The sequence below is a fragment of the Strigops habroptila genome, chromosome 1 (assembly GCF_004027225.2).
Source record: "Strigops habroptila isolate Jane chromosome 1, bStrHab1.2.pri, whole genome shotgun sequence".
NCBI lineage: Eukaryota > Metazoa > Chordata > Aves > Psittaciformes > Psittacidae > Strigops > Strigops habroptila.
This window is the reverse complement of record NC_044277.2, coordinates 146117870-146135988: the sequence shown is the minus strand read 5'-3', so window position 1 is coordinate 146135988 and position 18119 is coordinate 146117870. Positions and strand designations below refer to the sequence as shown.

The following is an 18119-nucleotide window of genomic DNA, read 5'->3' as shown; positions in this document are numbered from 1 at the left end:
CTTAAATACAGAGGGTTAATTTAGGGTGAGGGGAGGAAAAATGAGTATAGTGTGAACGAGGAACACCTTGAGTTTAAAAGATTCTGGGAAAAGGTAGTATTTGTAGATGCGCCAGAGTACATAAAAACTAGGAGATGCTTAATTAGAGAAGAAAGTTAAATATTTCCATTGTCATAGAGGGGAAAACTCCACATCTGCTGGGCAGCTGGTGACCGTGGGCTTGCAATGGAAAGGTGGCTGTTTTGTACCAGCACCTGGAGAGGTGTCTGAGTAAGAGCCCTGGGGACTACCTCGGGAGGGACCTTGGCCTTCTTGTGAACTGTTGTAATGGTTATGCTCCCTGCTAGCTAGCTAGCAAGGGGTTGGCTTTTTGTTATGAATTTTTATACAGCACTGAAGTATTTTGTATTAGTTACACCATAGTATTTTTACTAAAATGTACTCTAGCTCTAGGCTGCTTAATTTTTTTAGATGAATAGGAGAGTAATGGGCAGGAACACCTTCCACTAGATCAGGTTGCTTAAAGCCTGTCTAACCTAGCCTTGAACGCTGCCAGGGATGGGGCATCCCTAACTTCTTTGATTTGTAACTGTGTCTTGTCTTGCTTCTGTGGAGAAATCAAATAGTATGCGATTTGTGCAACCAAAAAGTTTCTTCTCCTGGACTGTAGACATCAAATTAATTTTCTTGCTTTGTATTGCAATGCTGACTTAGGATCATAGTCTGAGATCATGGGTGTAACGTGCACAGACTATTTCCTACAGTAAGAGGTGAATGGCTGCTTGTGGACCTTTGTTCTTTCTGGCTTTTGTTGCTCAGTCGTGAAGGTCCATTATTATTAGTACTGTAGCAGGTTTGATGTCCAGGAATTAAAGAAGTTAAATACAAACAAGGTCTGATTTGTATTACACTTCAGCATGATGATGCATTATTCCCATGTATCTTATTTAATAACCAATTTGCTGTAAATACTGAAACAGAATGGCAAGGTTGAATTTTAAGTGTATGTTTTGTAAGACATATATTGAATCCTGATATATATTAATAAGATATATGACTGAATTTGTGGTTTTTCCACCTAGTCTTGTAAGTAATTGTTGATTATATAAAAAGAAAAAATAGCTACAGAAGCAGTTTATGCCTGATTGAAATGAAACGGTACTTGTTGCTCAGATCGGCATAAAAATGCTTCTCTGTGTTTTTCTGCTTAGAGCTTTAGATTTAAATGCTTATGAGTGGTGGATAGTAAAGGACTATCAGAAATGGTAACTTCTGTGTTGCTGCAATAAGACAGTCATTGACTAAAAAAACTGAAGAAATGTCTTGATCTGATCTGAGCAGGTCTTTTTAGGGTCAAGGAGAAAAGGCTGAAGAGAAATCTTATAATAAATTGGATAGGGGCCAGAGAGGGTATAACAGAATACTTGATCTTTAAAACAGTGAGAAACCTGGAATGGAACATGCAATAGCTTAAAAGTGGCTGTGACAAGGCGCCTATGACATACTGTAGATCCTGAAGGGATGTCTTTATTTTCCACTGCTCAAAGGTCAACAACAAATAATGAGATTTGTCAGGTCTTGGCCTATACTGTCCTTGAAATCAAGGAAGGGTTCATATGAGCCTTGGCCAGCAGCTGAATTCTTGTCTATACAAGCATGGCAAAAAGTCATGTTTCACCTTATTTTGAGTATTTCAGTGAAGGGGCTCCAGGTTACAGAATGGTTTGGCTAGAAAGGACCTGTAATATAATCTGGTCCAACCTCCCTTCCACTAGACCAGCTTGCTCAAAGCCCCATCCATCCTGATCTTGAACACTTCCAGGGATAGGGCAGCCACAACTTCTGTGGGCAACCCGATCTGGTGTCTCACCACCCTTATTGTAAAATAGGTCATCTTATATCCAGTCTAAATCTACCCTCTTTCAGTTTAAAACCATTGCACCTTGTCCTGTAACTACAGTCCCTGGAAAAAAGTCGTTCTCCATCTTTTTCATAAGCTCCCTTTAGTGAAAGGCTGCTGTAAGACTAAGTTGATCCTGACTTACTGCAACTCTCTTATTTGTGAGTTACCTCCTTTGTCATTTTTTGGGTACTTTCTTAATTTTGTTGTTGTGGTGGATAAGACATACTAAAATTGTGAAATATTTCGAAGGACTTGTGTAAAAATGGATCTTCTCTGCTTGATGTTCTCAGTAGTCCTCGCCAGGTGACTGTTTTCCTATGCTGTCATTTCACAAGGCTGATGAACTGATAACCATCTACCTCTCAAACTGTGTCCTTCAGCACTTAATGGGAGTAGTGCATTTTCTTAGTTTCTTATTCTTTCATTCACAATTCACTCAATCTTAATTTTGTGCACTTCATTAGTCGTTCTTTTTTCCCACCAGTATTGGCTGCATATTTTCTTGCTGGTAAGATGGCATTGAAGGAACTTAGAAAAGAAATTGATGCAGTCATGTGTTTACCAGATAGGAAAAATTCCTGCTCCCAAAATACCTTCGAGTTTCAGGTTGTCTGCAGTAGCATCTCAAGCCTAGAAGAGTTATTGATAACTGAAGAAAAATAGTTATTTTAGTGTCGTCTTCTTAATCTTGGATATCCAGCAGGATGCTTGTTAAACAGTTGAGTTATCACAGAACTCGGAGTTGTTTGGAAATACTGGAGTTTCCCTGCTGTATAGGGAGGAAACGCTTCTTGGTAGGATAGTGTCTGCTGCTTGGAAAGATTTTTACTGTTGTATTTTCTTATTAGTCTTAGGATTTTGCTTTCAGCAACACTGACCTAAGTACCTCCAGGCTTTGGACTGATCTTTGCACTAACAGTCACATTTTGTAGTGGATTGCTGAATTGCAAGATTATGTTGCCTGGTTCTGGTATTTCAGATCTCATCATGGTTTTCTCATCTGTGTAAATGAAAACATTTAAATGAAATGATTATTTTTATAATCTTTGGTGTGAATGAATTTGGTCTGTCATATGATATAACATGTATGTTTTCTTTTCCTTTTGCAGATTATCGTCCTGGAAAACATCACTCTCTGTATGTAAAGAATATCTGAGTTACTGCAACTGAGTTTAGAATGTTACTTGACTTGTGATTCTGATGGAGGAATAACCAGATCTCAGGCAGCTGCACTGGAAGACTTTACAGGAAATACAAAATGTCATCGAATAGGAGTCAGAACCCACATGGACTTAAACAGATTGGTCTTGACCAGATATGGGATGACCTAAGAGCTGGAATTCAACAGGTTTACACCAGACAAAGTATGGCAAAATCCAGATACATGGAACTCTACACGTATCCTAATGCCTAAGCCAATTAGTACTTTCACTGTTAGTAGATTAGAGATAGCTTTTTACTCTTCTAAACTCATAACTATTTGACTTAATGGCTTAGAAGAATATGTTTTTATTTTGAAGATTAGACTTTTCTATTTAATCTTACTGGCAAATAAGCAGGAACATTCTGTTGTCTGGAAAACTGTCTTCATAATTATGGCTACCTCTGAATTTCAGGTTTGATTACTATTATCTTTAACAGAGCTGATGTTTAAAATGATTTTATTAATAGGTCTAATTTTGAGTCCACAATAAACCAAAATAAACTAGAAATTACTTTCCTTATTATGTTAGTCTCTGGCATTGTGCTGCAGGTCTTACTGATAATAACATGTAGTTACCTGGACAATTTTTCTCTTGTCAACCTTAGGCTAGTACTTTACTCTTGAGTTGGTTTTATAAATTTCCAGCTGGAGTAAAAATGCACCCAGTGGATTTCTCATGAATTTCTAGCTTGCATCAGAAAGATACTGAACCTTTCCAGCATCTCCCCATTCTAGGAGTTGTTATAATATGCTAAAAGGGGGTTGTGTTCATCGTTTTATGTGTGTGCTGAAGTACTATTTGTTAAGATTGTAGGAACTTGTTTCCGTCAGGTAGTGCATAATGATTTTATAATGATTTTGAAGGAGAGATGTGCCTCTTGCTATATTATAGCTTCAGTGTTTGACTTCAGGACTTTGGAAAGTGAGAAGTCCTTTTTTGTTCCACCTGTAAAGTGGCATGTAAATGGGTTTGGTGAGGAACTACTTCTGATTTGCATCTGTTCTATGTTTACCCTTTTAACCTTCTATTGGTCAGTAGAGTAAACACTGCTTGAGAAGATGGTAGTACAACAAAGTGTGTAGACAGAATAGAAGAAATGATGACTGAGTACATTTCCTATCTTCAGTTCTGCTATTCTTTATCAATTTTTAGATTTTTTTTTTAAATAAAGGTTATTGTTCTGATACATAGTGTCTAATGCTGTTGTTGGCACTGATTTGGAATTACATATCAAATTTTAGTCTGAACTTTTTTGAAAGGACAAAGCTTTTATAAAAGAGGAGCTTGAAGGCTATAAAGCAATTCCATAGTTCACTGGACTTACTAAGGAGATAGCAAAGTTTGTAATCTCATCTGTGCCTGCAGAGTCCATGCTCTTTGGGGTGGGGTGGGAAAAACCCTAAGCAGTCTGCTGAGTGTTTCTGGGATACTTCTTTAATAGTGATGGGAAGATGAAATAACATTTGGTTTCTTAAGACTTAAAATGACTGATTTCTTGCAGCAGTAGGTTCAGCATTGTTCTTGACTGAATGAAACAAGTCTGCAAAAGTTCAGTATCTGATAGAAATCTGACATGAAGTTGAATCTCTTAGCTTTTATTTTCCTTCTGAGTGCCTTTAATATACTCCTGTTTGAGGTCAGTCAAGCAGGGCAGCTGAAGACTAAGTACGTATTATAGTACTAATATTAAAACACTTGGATTTGGGTTTTTTCCTCCTTCTGATGTGGTCAAATATTCTTGGAATGAAGCTGTAAAAGGGATATGTTTTCTATTAATTTCTCGTTTCCTTTGTGTTGCTCCTTCAAGGAGTTGTTGGGTCTAAAACCAAGGATGTTTTTTCTTACTTTCATAAGTGAATTAATTCAGTAGATAAATTTGGGGGTTGGCTTTCATTTGTGGATTAATTTAATAGTCTGATAACTCAGAATATTTGACACTGGTTAGGCTAAGCATTTTTAGTCTACTATGGAGATAACAATGCACTTTGCATCTTATACCAAGTGCACATGTTCAGAAGTAGTGCTTAAAAGACTGCTCCCCTTTCAGATGCAGTGTCTGTGACATGTTTGCTCAGTCTCTGCATGCATCAAGTCTAGTAGATTGATAGGCTTTTGTGAAGTTCTGCCTCTCAAACAGCTAGGTTCGCAAAGCAGAGCAGCTGCAGATGAGTTTCAGCTACAGCTCTAAGTGGTATGAAGATCAGTCATACTTACAAGGATGCTTGGGTATGACAAGAGTTTGGAAATCTTGAACAGTGGACAGTGTTGCTTCTGGAGTGGATTCCATTTCATCCCTCTATAAGAGGAGGAGAACCATGCATACAAGCAAGCCTGCCTTTAGTCCTGAATCTGGTGAAGAATTTTCACTCAAAATTGCTTGGAGATGTAGAAGTTTTTGTTGTGCCTCGTTCAAGTGAATCTGAGAAAGAATTAGAAGAGTTATGCAATCCAAATGGTTTGGACCTCCATCCTGTCGCCACTTGTTTTCTTTGTTCAGAGAGTCTCTTTTTGTGAGACGCTAGATTCTGTTTCTGAGTACAGGCTAGAGCTTATACTTAAGGTTTGTTTTTTTCCTTCAGTCCAGTGGGAGGAGAAAGAGGCTGAGTATTCCAGGGATTTTCTAGATCTGAGAATACTGAAGAGATGAGTCCAGAAATCTTGTTTCTGAATGCTGGTTGTCAAGATCCTCCTCCCTACTTTTTGCAGATTCATTTGTGCTTCTGATTACAGGGTGTGTTTTTTGTCAGATCATATGATCACCAAATATTTTTCAGTAGAGCATATACTTCTGTGATTTCTTTTGCCCTGCCACCTATGCCAAAGCACCTAACCAGAAGAACTGTCCTTTATGGAAGTTGTGATATTTTTGTTTACCACTCCTTACATGATTATGAAGATCAGTGTGCAAATATACTTTCATTACTTTCTGAGGTATGTTCTTTGTGTTTCCTATTAGGAATTTACAACTTCCATATAGAAACAGAATTCCTTTAGAATGGTGCCTGATGTGGAAGCTGAGACTGGGGGTGCGGGGTGTTGTGTGGTTTGTTGTTCTGGGTTTGTTTTTTCCGCATGTGTGAAGATTCTTGAAAATGAAATCTGGATGCTTTTCTGTCACTTACCTAGATATTAAGTAATTTCTAGTACTGAAGAACCTAGTAGCTGAAGAGTTAGTAGTAACTGAAGTGGTACTGAAGAGTTAGTAGTACCACTTTGTGACTGGCTGTATTGCATGCTATCATAGAATTACATGAAAGCATTGACTTCATGCAGACAAGAGAAATAATCAATAAGATTAACTAGATTTCCAGGAATGGTAGAGCTAAAAACATTACTAATATGAGGGAAGGGCTTTTTAACCCAATTTTTCTTGTGGCATTTAGTTTGGAGGCTGTTGGTCACAGGTCTAGGTTATAAAAGCCAGTGTTAGAGCGGTGATGAAGTTCCTCATGAGTCACTCCTGGAACTTTGGAGGACAACAGCGAGTTCTGGTACACTGCACCTGAGAGGGTGGTTCATGCAGAAATAAATATCTCTGCTTTATGCAAAGGGAAAAAATTCAAGCCACTGTTCTGCCAACAACACCAAAGGAACTCTGTTTGTTGCAGTTAGTTAAGGAGTAATGAAATTGTAGTATCGCTATATACAGAGTCTCTCTCTGTGGCATTTAGTGTATTTGGAAGAAACTGCCAGTTTGTCTGAGAGAGAACTGTGCTAGAGTGTAGCAAGTGGTGAGCTTCTGGTTTTGGTTGTTGGTTGAAGAACTCTCACTTTGTTTACTAGCATTATTCTTCCTCGTCTTACTCATATACCTATTATTCGGTTGTCTTTATAGCTATCTCTTCTTAAATTCCATTTGGCAATGATAAAATACTCGTGCGTCTTGTGCTAGTTTTCTGGGTTTCTTTGGCACAACATAATGGCCTTTTTTCAAGCTAATCATATGGTGAGTCTGCAATTTATTTTCCTCAGGCCTCATGGTGGGAGAGGCTGAATTGGAATTTACATATGTTTGGATTTAAACACTGCAGTGCAGAGAATGAAAGGATTTTGTTACTGCTCTTGTTTGAAGTATCTTAAGCAGATACTCAGATCAGGTACTAGACTACCAGAAAGCTTTCCTGCACTATATTAAACTAGCATAATTTTTCATAGTGGCTTACACAGAAAGCTGAATAACTTTTCTGAAATTCTTATTCTCTTTCTTCTTGCACACATCAACTTGTCAATTTCCAGGAAAGCTTAATGGTGGGCTTATAGTTCATATGTATGTACTTTTTATTTGAAATATCAAAATGACTTTTTTTGGCATAACCTTATGCTTTCACTGTCTTGATTTACAAAATATAATCCAGAAGCGCTTTTAAGGATTTTCGTTCAAACACTGTAGTTAATTTATGGAACAGGAGAACTTTTTGTCCAGTTTTAATATTTAAAGAAAATTCAATTGGAAAAAATAGAACCGTTTAAAGATTCCAAGTTCCATTAATTTTTAACAGATAAGGTTTTTATCTATGTCAAGATACCTTAAAATCTTTTCATTGATAAGAAGATTATACAGTGCTATAGAAGGCGCAGCTGTTTTACTAAAATTATATATGCGATGTCCAAATTGGCTTTTGAAGTCTTTCTAATGTTGTGTACATAAAAATCATACTGTTGAAATCAACAATTCACATCACACATTTGAGTAGTTGTGCTTGGCATGATTGTTAGCTCTTTGTAGTTAAAATGGCTGAATTTACTGTGACTTAAAATCTGGTCAAGTCTTACAGCTGTAAATTGGATTTTACAAATATGTTTCTTATGGTTTCATTATTAGCTGCAGTCATTATTTTCAAAAGTAATTGCTCTAAGTATTTTCAAGTAAGATTAGGTAAAAGTTAGGTTCTGTCACATCTCATTTATTTACAAAAAATCTTTTTCATTGTTTCTGAATTTGCTGTGATTCAGTTTTGTTAACTTACTTTAACAAAGTGGTAGTTACTGATTATCCAACAGACCAAATGTAAGTGATTGTACATCACAAAAGGCTGCTGTAATCTGTTTTATAAGCTGGGAATGTTTTTGGTTTTTTTTTTCCCAAAGATAATAGCAAATGGTAAAGGAAAAGATTGTGTTAAACATTAAATAATAGTGCTTGCATTTTAAAAATACCAGATGGGGTAATCTGTCTGTTCATTAAATAGAATGTATAAACACATTTAATGTTTTTCTTACTTGTGAAAAAATTCAGCACCAGCAGCACATGTTGCCCGAGCAAAATCATGAAGCCCTTCTCTTGGCATCCATTTGCCAAGGTCTTTTGTGGTTGCTTCTATCGCAATCCTTGTCGTAGTGGCTTTCACTGGAATTCCTTCAATTCAGTAGGATTTTAGATCAGCAGATGTATATTAAAACTGTGAGGACCTTTTTTCTGATCACGTGAATCGGTTGTTACCAGGCAGCATAGGATCTTTTTTGGGTTTTTTACCCCCGAACAGATTATTATGTTTTTTCTGTACAGAAAAAGATACTGGTGTCTTAGAGCATGTACTTTTTAAACTTCAGAAACTCTTCTGCTTTCTCTTGAGGTTCCTAAGCCAGCCTTTCACTTTAATGTCAGATTGTTTAAGGTCACTCTGGATACATCAAGGCAACCTCTGCTGTCTGCTAGTATTAATCCTACTTATATTCAATATGATGTTTCAGAGTGATTCTCATGTGGCGGTTAGTGCTTGTGTGGAACATGAAGGTAGAAGTAAATGTACTTGTCTACATGTTTGAAGGGTACATAATACACTTTTCCTTGTGTGGAAAGGTAGGTATAATTGTATGGTTTTGTGTATATTTATAAAAATTGCTGATTTGGTGTGAGCTAAGTGCAAAATATGTTTATATTAGTGGGATTGGTTCCGTTTTTTATGTTCTTTTCCGCAATGATCACTTGCTGTTCTACTTGCTTTTTATAGTAATCGAGAATATTCTCTACAAAACCAACCTCTTGTCAATGCAAAGAAACTTAAAAGCAACCTCAGGTATCATGGTTCTTATACTTCCTGACATAAAGACTGTACACTTTGTATTTGGCTTTGGAAATTTGTGTTTTCCTTGTAACTGGGTGATTCTCTGTGATTCTCTTGAGTTTGTGGCGTGAAGAGGGAAACAAGATGTTATCTGTCAGTCTTCTAATGGCTTTTGCTGGAAGTTTCTCTGATCCCAGACTTGTAGAAACTGTCTGAGCTCATTTATGTCTGGATTTTGATAGCAGCTGTGTGGCTGATGCTGTAATAGCTCCTTCAGTCTCTGCCTCAGTGACTAAAATGAGGATGGTTTAACAGTGCAGTTGTGCTTAATCTGAAGACATGGATGTGTAATTGATCTTGGGATAAAGTGTATTGAAATACAAAAGGAGAATGTGTGGGGTTGGGGACAGGGTCTTAGTTTCTTTGTTTGTTTTCTTTGAACTGCTTTGTATGAGTAAACCCTTTCTTACTGGATGTCAGACCAAACAGACTTAAACAGGCTCTTGCTTATACCTCTCTGAAAAGAATGAAGGTTTCTGCGGTTTTTGTTTTCCTGCTGCTCCTCACCAAGCTGAAGTAAGGGTTTTAAAGCACCTGTTCTGAAAGTGATTGCTTTTCAGCAACCTTATAATAGCAAAAACTTGCACAGAATTCCATCATCTATTTGGCCTATGAAATGTTACAGTCACATAGGCATGTCCGTTTCTCTTAGCTGCCTTATTGTAGGTTGTATTGTTTGTATTAGAAGTGGTTTTACAAGAATACGAAACTTCCATAATATTTCCTAGCAATTTCCCCATCAGTATTTTCAGCAACGTTCTCTGTAGTTCTTGCATGTTTTTGGTATAATCTAGGAAAATACAAATTTTTGACAAAAGTGGAACTAACCTCAACTTGTTCCTGTAGGCCAGCTCTTGAGGTGGCAGAACACTCAGCATAGAGTTAATTACTGCTTAAGATCTGGGAAACAGCAAATCTGTGCCCCAAAATGATCTTTATTAATAAAAGACTAGAAGTAACGAGAGAGAGATTCTGGTTAGTTCAGCTTTTGTTGTGGTTGCCTTCCTCCTTTCTAAAAGCTGCATTGTTGTTTGTCTCTGCCCTATAGTTTTGTGGTGTGTCGTATTAATTTTGCTTCCCTTCCTTTTAATTTTACGTATCTGTTCTTCAAGCAGACTTACACCAGTTATGTTAATTTTTTGTGGTAAAATGGAAGAACTGTGAGGGCCCCGTGCTGCTGAAAGGGAAATCAGTTATTACCTCTGGAGAACTATTTTTCTTTATAAAAAAAATTAAAATTAGGGACTCACGTGGAACTGAGTAATTTGCACCGATTGGTGTAAAATCTGAGTGTTTTCCTGTAGTGTGTTGAATTAAAAAACTGACACGTATCTCATAATTTCTGTTTGCAATTGCTTCTGGAGGAAAAAATACTGTGTGAGTATTTTGGTGCTCTGCTGGGACAGAGGGTAGGTTACAGGTGACTGTGGTGTGCTCAAGATTGTGTTTTGATGGCATCCTAGCTCAGAAAGTATATGCACTACTACTGAAAGAGCCTGTTTCACTTCCTATGTTGGACATAGAAGTTCTGATCTGATCAGCACAGGATCTGAGGAACAGGGACAACAGTTAGTTGTAGTGGCAGTCACTTCCCCAGTCCATATCACTGGTTACCTGCATGAACTCCCATGCCACTGGAAAAGCAGGTGGCAAGTAAGCCCTCCAGGTGGGTTGTGTGTCAGGAACATTGCTTTCGGTGGAAACTATCTCCTACGAGGCCGTAAATTCATTGTGGCATGGCAGCATGCTATCTTTTAAATTATGTTTCTTTTCCTTTGCACTGCCCAGCTTTAGAAACTGAGTCAAGGTTGCTAAAGGTAGTGTGAATTATATTGAAGACAAAGGTGGTAAAATGAATCTGTCTTTGGCTGGGTCTTTTATCCCATTTTGAAGAGTTTCAGAGAATAAAGTGTTGAAAAGAAATTTGTCTCAAACAGCACCATGCTGAATCAATTTGTAAACTTCCTTGCAGTCTTCTACCTTAAACTTTAATTTATATAAGTAAACATCATTTCTCCTTTGCTTTAAGAAAGGCGGAAGTTAGCGGAGATTGATCTTGATCTGTTTTCCTGTAGATGGTTTGTCTGTTTGCTGGGCCAGATCTGGAGTTTGGGAGCAGCACGGCTTCACTGTGTTGCAAACTATTCTGTTTATGAATTAACTTCTCTGCTGCTTGTAGTATACAAATTGCTATGCAGAATTGTGCAAATGCCCACAGAAATATTTCCTAATAGCTGTTTGGATATGTATATGGCTTCCAGCATATGAAGCAGTTGAGGGGGATTAGTTTGCCTTCAAGAATTCTTGCAACCAAGAATTCTTTTCACAGCATTCCTCTTGTGATTCTCAGATGGACTGACATGCACTTTGTTGTAAGCAGCGCAAGTTTGATTTTGCTTTGAGTATGTCACTCTTTCTGTCAGTGCTTGGCTTTAGCAGATGGGGACACAGATTGTAAACAAAGTGTGAGAGAGCATTCTTTTATGTATAATATGTCAGTTATATACACTTGCAAACTGTCTTCTGCACAGGCAAACTTCACTTTGACTTGCCTAGAATGACGAACCTAGGGCATTTCAGATGTGCTGTCATATAGACACTTTGGCTAGCAAGACTTAAGCCAGAATAACAGGTGAAGATGGGCATTACTGGCATATTTTTACTCCAGCTCTGTGTTGATTACTGTCAGGCATGGACAGAAGGTCTCAGTCTCTCTCAAATGTTTACTTCACAAGGAATACTGGTTTTCATAGTAAAATGTATGGGGTTAGAAAAAGGCTTATGTCTTCTAACCTTGATCTTTTATTTTTCTGAAGGCTGTTGTGATTATTCATGGGGAAGAACAGAAAGAATATTTTTGTCAAGGAGTAATTACAAAACCAGCAAGAATTACCTATCATCTGGACAATCCTCCTATTTTTAGGCTTGCTCACAGCCACTTGGGATAGGAGAGTTTAGGGGAAGAGGGAGGCAAGACTGCCAACTGGGTGTTTATGAATCAGCCCTAATTTCCTTGCATCATGATGGTGAGACTTTCCATACACAATTCAGAGGACCTTATATTAACTATTTTAAAGTTAAACTGCGAGGTAAGCCTTGTTTTTCTTGTTTGTAAAAAGCAAGTAAGTTGTATATCTAGAGAAAAATTATCCTGTGTGGCGTTCCTCACTTGAACACGGAATTCTGAAACCGAAGTGTAGATGGTAAAATTAGCAACAGTGCCAGGAAAGTTGAGCAAACAGATGACTAGGAGCTGGAAGAAATCGTTAATGTCCAGGAAATAAGTGACTGAGGGAGATAAGAGAGGCTGATAAAGGTTCAGTGGCTAAGCACAAATGAAGGGTTTTTGTTATTGGTTGATATAATGGGAAATCTAATTATTTGGCGTCTGGATGAGGTAACAAGTAAGAAATGTGTGTTCAGAAAGGGTTAATGTAGGGCAAAGTTTGTTCATAATGACTGTAATGCAACATATATTTGGGAGTTGGAAGTTCCTTGATATTTAATTGTGCTGATGCCTTCCACTATGTTGTGCTGGCCTTTCTGAAGGGAATGATAAAAAGCAAATCTCAGCAATGTATTAATTACCTAATACATGACATAACGTGAAGGAAGCCTGTCTAGTGGTTAAAGCTTGGCACATAATTTAAAACAGAAGTTAAAACCAAATTAGATCTTCTGGATTGCTTAATGCAACATTCTCTAACAAGGTATGTGACTCAGAAGCCTGTCCTCAGACTGTCAGTAGAAGGGTGAGTGCTCAGGAGCTTTGTTCCTGTTGCCTAATCATTTGCCAGAAGAGTCATGAAGGTGACTTTTGTTGTCAGATCTGAGTCCTCATCAAGTTGAATTTGAGTGCTACCAAGCTAGTTTATTTTCCTTGTTTGTGGTTTGCAGCTTCGTTTAGGATGCTTTCTTATTTGAAATGTTTCAAGCAATGTGACTTGCACTTATTACTTTGGAAGAACTCTGAATGTTTTGGATCGGAAAGCAATGTTTTCTTGAACTGTTACATTAGCAGATACAGCAAGTCTTGTAGGCTGTGTTAGTATGAGGGCAAAAATCATTACTGCCTCGTATGTAAATGTTGGGTTTATACTTCTAGCCTAAAACTGGGTTTTGGTGAATCTCATCTTATGGTGTGCATTTATTTGAGTGTGTGTCTCACCATTACTGCTTTCTAGGTTTGTCCCCTGTCTGCTGGTGTTAAATGGCCAAATATTTTATCAAGGATTGTGTTCGAAAGAACACAAAAATACTATCCTTTGTGTTTTCAGCTACTGAATGTTGCTTGAGGCTAGTGTTGAAATGTCTTCCTGTTCAAATGAAAGCATATGTATATGTAGAAGGCCAATATAATAAATCAAATAAATTCCATTTAAACCTTGAAAAGAATCTTATCAGGAAATTCCACTGTTTTGTTTTGGTTTTGTTAAGCAAGTGTTAGGTAAATTTAATGTTGTTGTCAGTATTTGCAGGCCACTCAGTCTGACACATATCTGCTACAGATAATTCTGCTGAAAATGACTTAATTTTCTTAGCTTTGGTTTGATTTTATGTGGACTGCTGAGTCTTGTAATGTATTACGGTTGTCATTTACAGTCATATAAAAATAGCTTATTCAAATTAACATTGGCTTTATTTATATTTTTAATGTCCCTTGCTGGCACATACGTATTCCTTAACTTTCCTGTCAGTCATGTTTATAACTACTGTACTAGTGTACACCAGTCTAATCAAGCACGGGGAGCTGGAGTACCTCCTTCTAAATCGAAAAAGGGCCAGACACCTGGAGGTGCCCAGTTTGTTGGCTTGGAATTGTACAAACGGCTAAAAGAATTTCTGAAGAACTACTTGACAAATCTCCTTAAGGTAAGATGAGTCATGAGATCAATCTGCATTTGTAGTAGTAATCTGGGCTGATTGAACGAAGCTTGTATGAACAAACCTGGAGGTGTATGAAGCCACTGGAAGTAAATGGAATGACTTTGAAATCTGCTTTTGGCTCTATTAGGCATTGGAATGTTTTGGAGGCTTTACCTTGGGCGTAGATCAGTTGCTATCTATGTTCACAGTACCTGTGAACTGCTTTTCCTCTTCAAGCCACAGCAGTGTTTCTGTGTTTTATAGAAGTAATGTTATATGCCATCTTAAGCTGTCCTGTATCTTGAAGAAGAATAGCTAGACTTGTAACCAGAAACCAGCATATTACTAATACTGAACAAATGGTTGTCTGTAATGTCGAAAATGCCTGATGGTAGCTATTAATTTGATTTAATAAATAAACTACTAATAGAGCTGGATATTGGGCTGCTGTGTAAGGGAATGGTTCGTAGTTATTTTTGGAAAGGAATCATGCTTTTAACTTTGGGGATTTTAGTTTTGAGCAATAATAAAAGAATTCTTGGTGTCTTTTCAAGTCTATTGTGTAATTAACTTATGAAGCTGCATAAAGGTGTCGGAAGTCTTATCCAGAATGCACTCTTGCTTTTATTCCCTTGTCCATTCAGGCTGTAGTGCTCCAGTTTGGAAATGTACTTGAACTTGCATGTGTTACAACCTTACCTTATTTCTGTAACAAGAACAAACAAGATGCCATACCCATTTCCATGAGAATGGGGTTCTGTTTTCTACCTGAGAGGGTCCCAGAGAAGACCCCATCTGCACTTGCTTCTTTCACCTCCCCAAGTAGCAGCAGTGGGAGCAGGCAATGTATTTTAGGGAGATTGTCATGTTGACTGCATTGCCATTGCACTGGCTTGTTCTACCTAGCTCACTTACTGGTGCGGCTGGCTGTTTCTCATGTGGTGCCCTCTTACTATCCCACAGGAGGATGGGACTGTCTTCTGGAGCTTTGTCTATGCTATGTGGTGGTTCTTTTACCAGTATTTTAATTTCTAAATCTCATACTGGCCTTGTTTTATTAATGTAGAATTGAATGTATTAGCAGTATGTTTCCTATAAATATATTGCATGGTGTAGATTTATTACACAGTCAAGCTGTACACTCTTAGATATCTTGGTTGTACCTTAAAATTACCCAACAGTACTTGCAAACTTGTTATTTCAGGATGGTGAAGATTTGATGGATGAGAGTGTGCTGAAATTCTACACTCAACAGTGGGAAGATTACAGGTTTTCAAGCAAAGTCTTGAACGGGATATGTGCCTACCTCAATCGACATTGGGTTCGTCGTGAGTGCGATGAAGGTCGTAAAGGAATATATGAAATTTATTCAGTAAGTAGCTTTTGAAGTAAGTGATTTATCCATTCCATCTGTCATGTTTGCATTATTGGCCTTCAGATTGCTTCTTGAAACTTGTAGGAAGTTCACAGAAGTTTTGAAGAAGTGGGAAAAGTAGAAAACTCCCCCCCTTCCCATACTCCCACCCCAGGATATCTGTAAAAATTCCACAGGTCTAAAGCTGTGAGATGTTCAATCTGCCTTGTACATACTGGGGCTACCAGTACTAGACTGTCAAGGGATGTCTGTTTCTGTATATTTGCTGCTTATACTGTTGTCTGTGTGCCTCAGAGTGGCCTTGTCATTCCATTTAGAATTCAGTCAAGCGTTTCAAATATAGAATGGAGAAGTAAATTGCATTTTTTTTTTTCCCCTGTTGACTTCAATACATCTCTACTAATTTTATAGCATCCAAGCTGCTAAGATTCAGTCAACATTTGGTTTGTAATATAAGTTATTTTGGTACAGTTCTGAAAGATTGATATGTGATCTTGATAATTTTTTTGTTATGTAAAGTAATATAAACAGGGGAAGAACAGAGCAGAAGTTCTGTATTTTAGATCACTAGAAGTACTTGGGTATTTTTTAAATAAAGGATAATTATTGTCCTTGCTGGTGGAGCATTAGAGAAGTGATATGTTATTTTACTGCTTCACTAAAATAACTTTGCATATGGTAGAAAAACAGTTGGTATTCTTGCTTCCCTCCCTCTTAACTTCACTAGCCTAATGCTAAGGGACTCTGTCAGCCTGAAAATCGCCAGCAAAAAAGGCAGTATGTTGTCAGAGTGACTTGCAGGGTTTGTTAGTTTTTGGAGTTGGCAGTGGATCACTGTCTGAAAAGGAGATATCTTAGGTAGAGTTTGTAATAAAGCAAATGGTAATTTTATTGTCTTGATGGATGAGAATGTGTGTGCCAAAACATAATAATAATTAAAAGCAGTTCCAATTATTTAGCATACTATATGAGCTTTCCTTAAGGAGTTATCCTGCATGTGTATGTGTGTATGTATGAATACTTTCTTATTTCATCTTTCATCTCCCTTCCTTTCCTTCTAGCTTGCCTTGGTGACCTGGAGGGACTGCTTATTCAGGCCATTAAATAAGCAGGTATATATATGTATATGTTATATCTATGGTGCTACTTTATAGGATTAGTTCTATATATTGTTAGTAGCTGTTTCAAGGAGGATTTGAAGGGGGGAAGGGGTGGTCTCAGAATATAGAAGGGAGCCTTCTGCTCTTCTCCTTTAATGTTAAAAAGATGAATATTTGAGGCCTTTCTGTGTGTGTGTGGTTGAACCTTGATACCAAGACTGTTATGTCTTTGCTGAGAGGACCCTTGGGGCTCGTGTTAAATAACATAACAACTTCAGCTGTTTCCAAGCCATGCAGGCTGATGGTCATGCCTTATGGTTTGAGAGTCAAGATTGTGTGAGAACAGATAGTGGCAGGCCTGGGATTTTGGTCTTTTTTAATGTTACTGTGAATCTTCAATTTTACATTGATGCCTGGACCATTCAGTTTGAATATTTTTAATTAGTGAATCGGCACAATATAAAACAAGACATTCCATCACAACAAAATATTATATTCATGTATGTTGATTTTACTCTTATTTACTAGTACTTCATGATGGAAAGACTGTATTACATCATGAAAATATTAGCTAGATTTCAGTTTAGAAGAACAGTAGTTGCAGCACAGTATTTACCAGCATAAACAGATAGCTTTCTTTATGGTGGTTAGTTCAGCTCTTACTGCAAAGTTTTCCTGTATTTCAGGTATAAAACAAAGAGAAGGTTGGTTTAGAAGGTGATTTTTGAAATTAAAATGGAACAAAAACCCCAAGCATTTTCATACCCTTTTACAGCTCACCACAAATTGGTTTGTAATTATGTTGTTGAACTTAAAGGTGTAGCATACTCTGTGATGTCTGTTCAGGTGTACTTTAAATTTAGTTCTCAAGGGGCTTGACTTGAATATAGGAATACACTCCTCATTATATACTATGCTTTACCTACCAGCTGCTTTCTCTCTGCTTGACTTACTTTTAATCCCTGTTTTCTAAGGTAACAAATGCTGTGTTGAAATTGATTGAAAAGGAAAGAAATGGCGAAACTATCAATACAAGGCTGATCAGCGGAGTTGTACAATCTTACGGTAAGTGAGGTTTCTCTAAGGTTTTCTTATTCTCTTAAATAAACGCATATTCCCTATCACAGCCCAGAAGTAGCATCCCACCCCCTTGGATGTCCAGTAAAGATTTTAATAGTAAAATAAATGTAGTTATTTATGGTTTAACTTCGTGCTTGTAGAGACCCTTGGCACACTTACAGTTGATTGTACCATACTCGCAAAACTTGAAAGTGCAATTGATAGACAAGAGTGTTAGTTGCTTACAAATCAATTATTTAGGAATTAAATCTGGAAGGGGGGAAACATAATAGTTTAAAGAACGTAGCGGGATTGGTTTTTTCTATGTGCATGAAATGGAGAGCTTTGCCATGCAGATTAATGACTAGTTTAATTGATAAGAAAAACATATATGCATGCAATCTGGAACTCTAAGAGGGAAAAATGGAAGGGGAATTTAGGCTAGCTTTTGAGATAGTGAAGTTTTCCAGATCCTATCATCCATTTAGTAATGCATCAGAAAGTGCAGTTTCCAGAAGTAATGTCTTGTTCTACTTATTTTTTTAA

The 18119-nt window shown here is 37.4% G+C and overlaps 1 protein-coding gene across 3 annotated transcripts in view; it reads left to right on the top strand.

The window, feature by feature from the left end:
• Positions 1–18119, top strand: part of CUL1 (cullin 1) — a 51841-nt gene that overhangs the window by 13558 nt on the left and 20164 nt on the right. For all 3 annotated transcript variants that reach the window (XM_030508594.2, XM_030508604.1, XM_030508612.1), the window contains 5 exons: positions 3013–3301; positions 13871–14045; positions 15244–15411; positions 16476–16526; positions 17489–17579. In XM_030508594.2, coding sequence (XP_030364454.1) covers positions 3162–3301; positions 13871–14045; positions 15244–15411; positions 16476–16526; positions 17489–17579 — 625 coding nt within the window. In that variant the 5' untranslated portion in view covers positions 3013–3161. The remainder of the gene's footprint in view (positions 1–3012; positions 3302–13870; positions 14046–15243; positions 15412–16475; positions 16527–17488; positions 17580–18119) is intronic.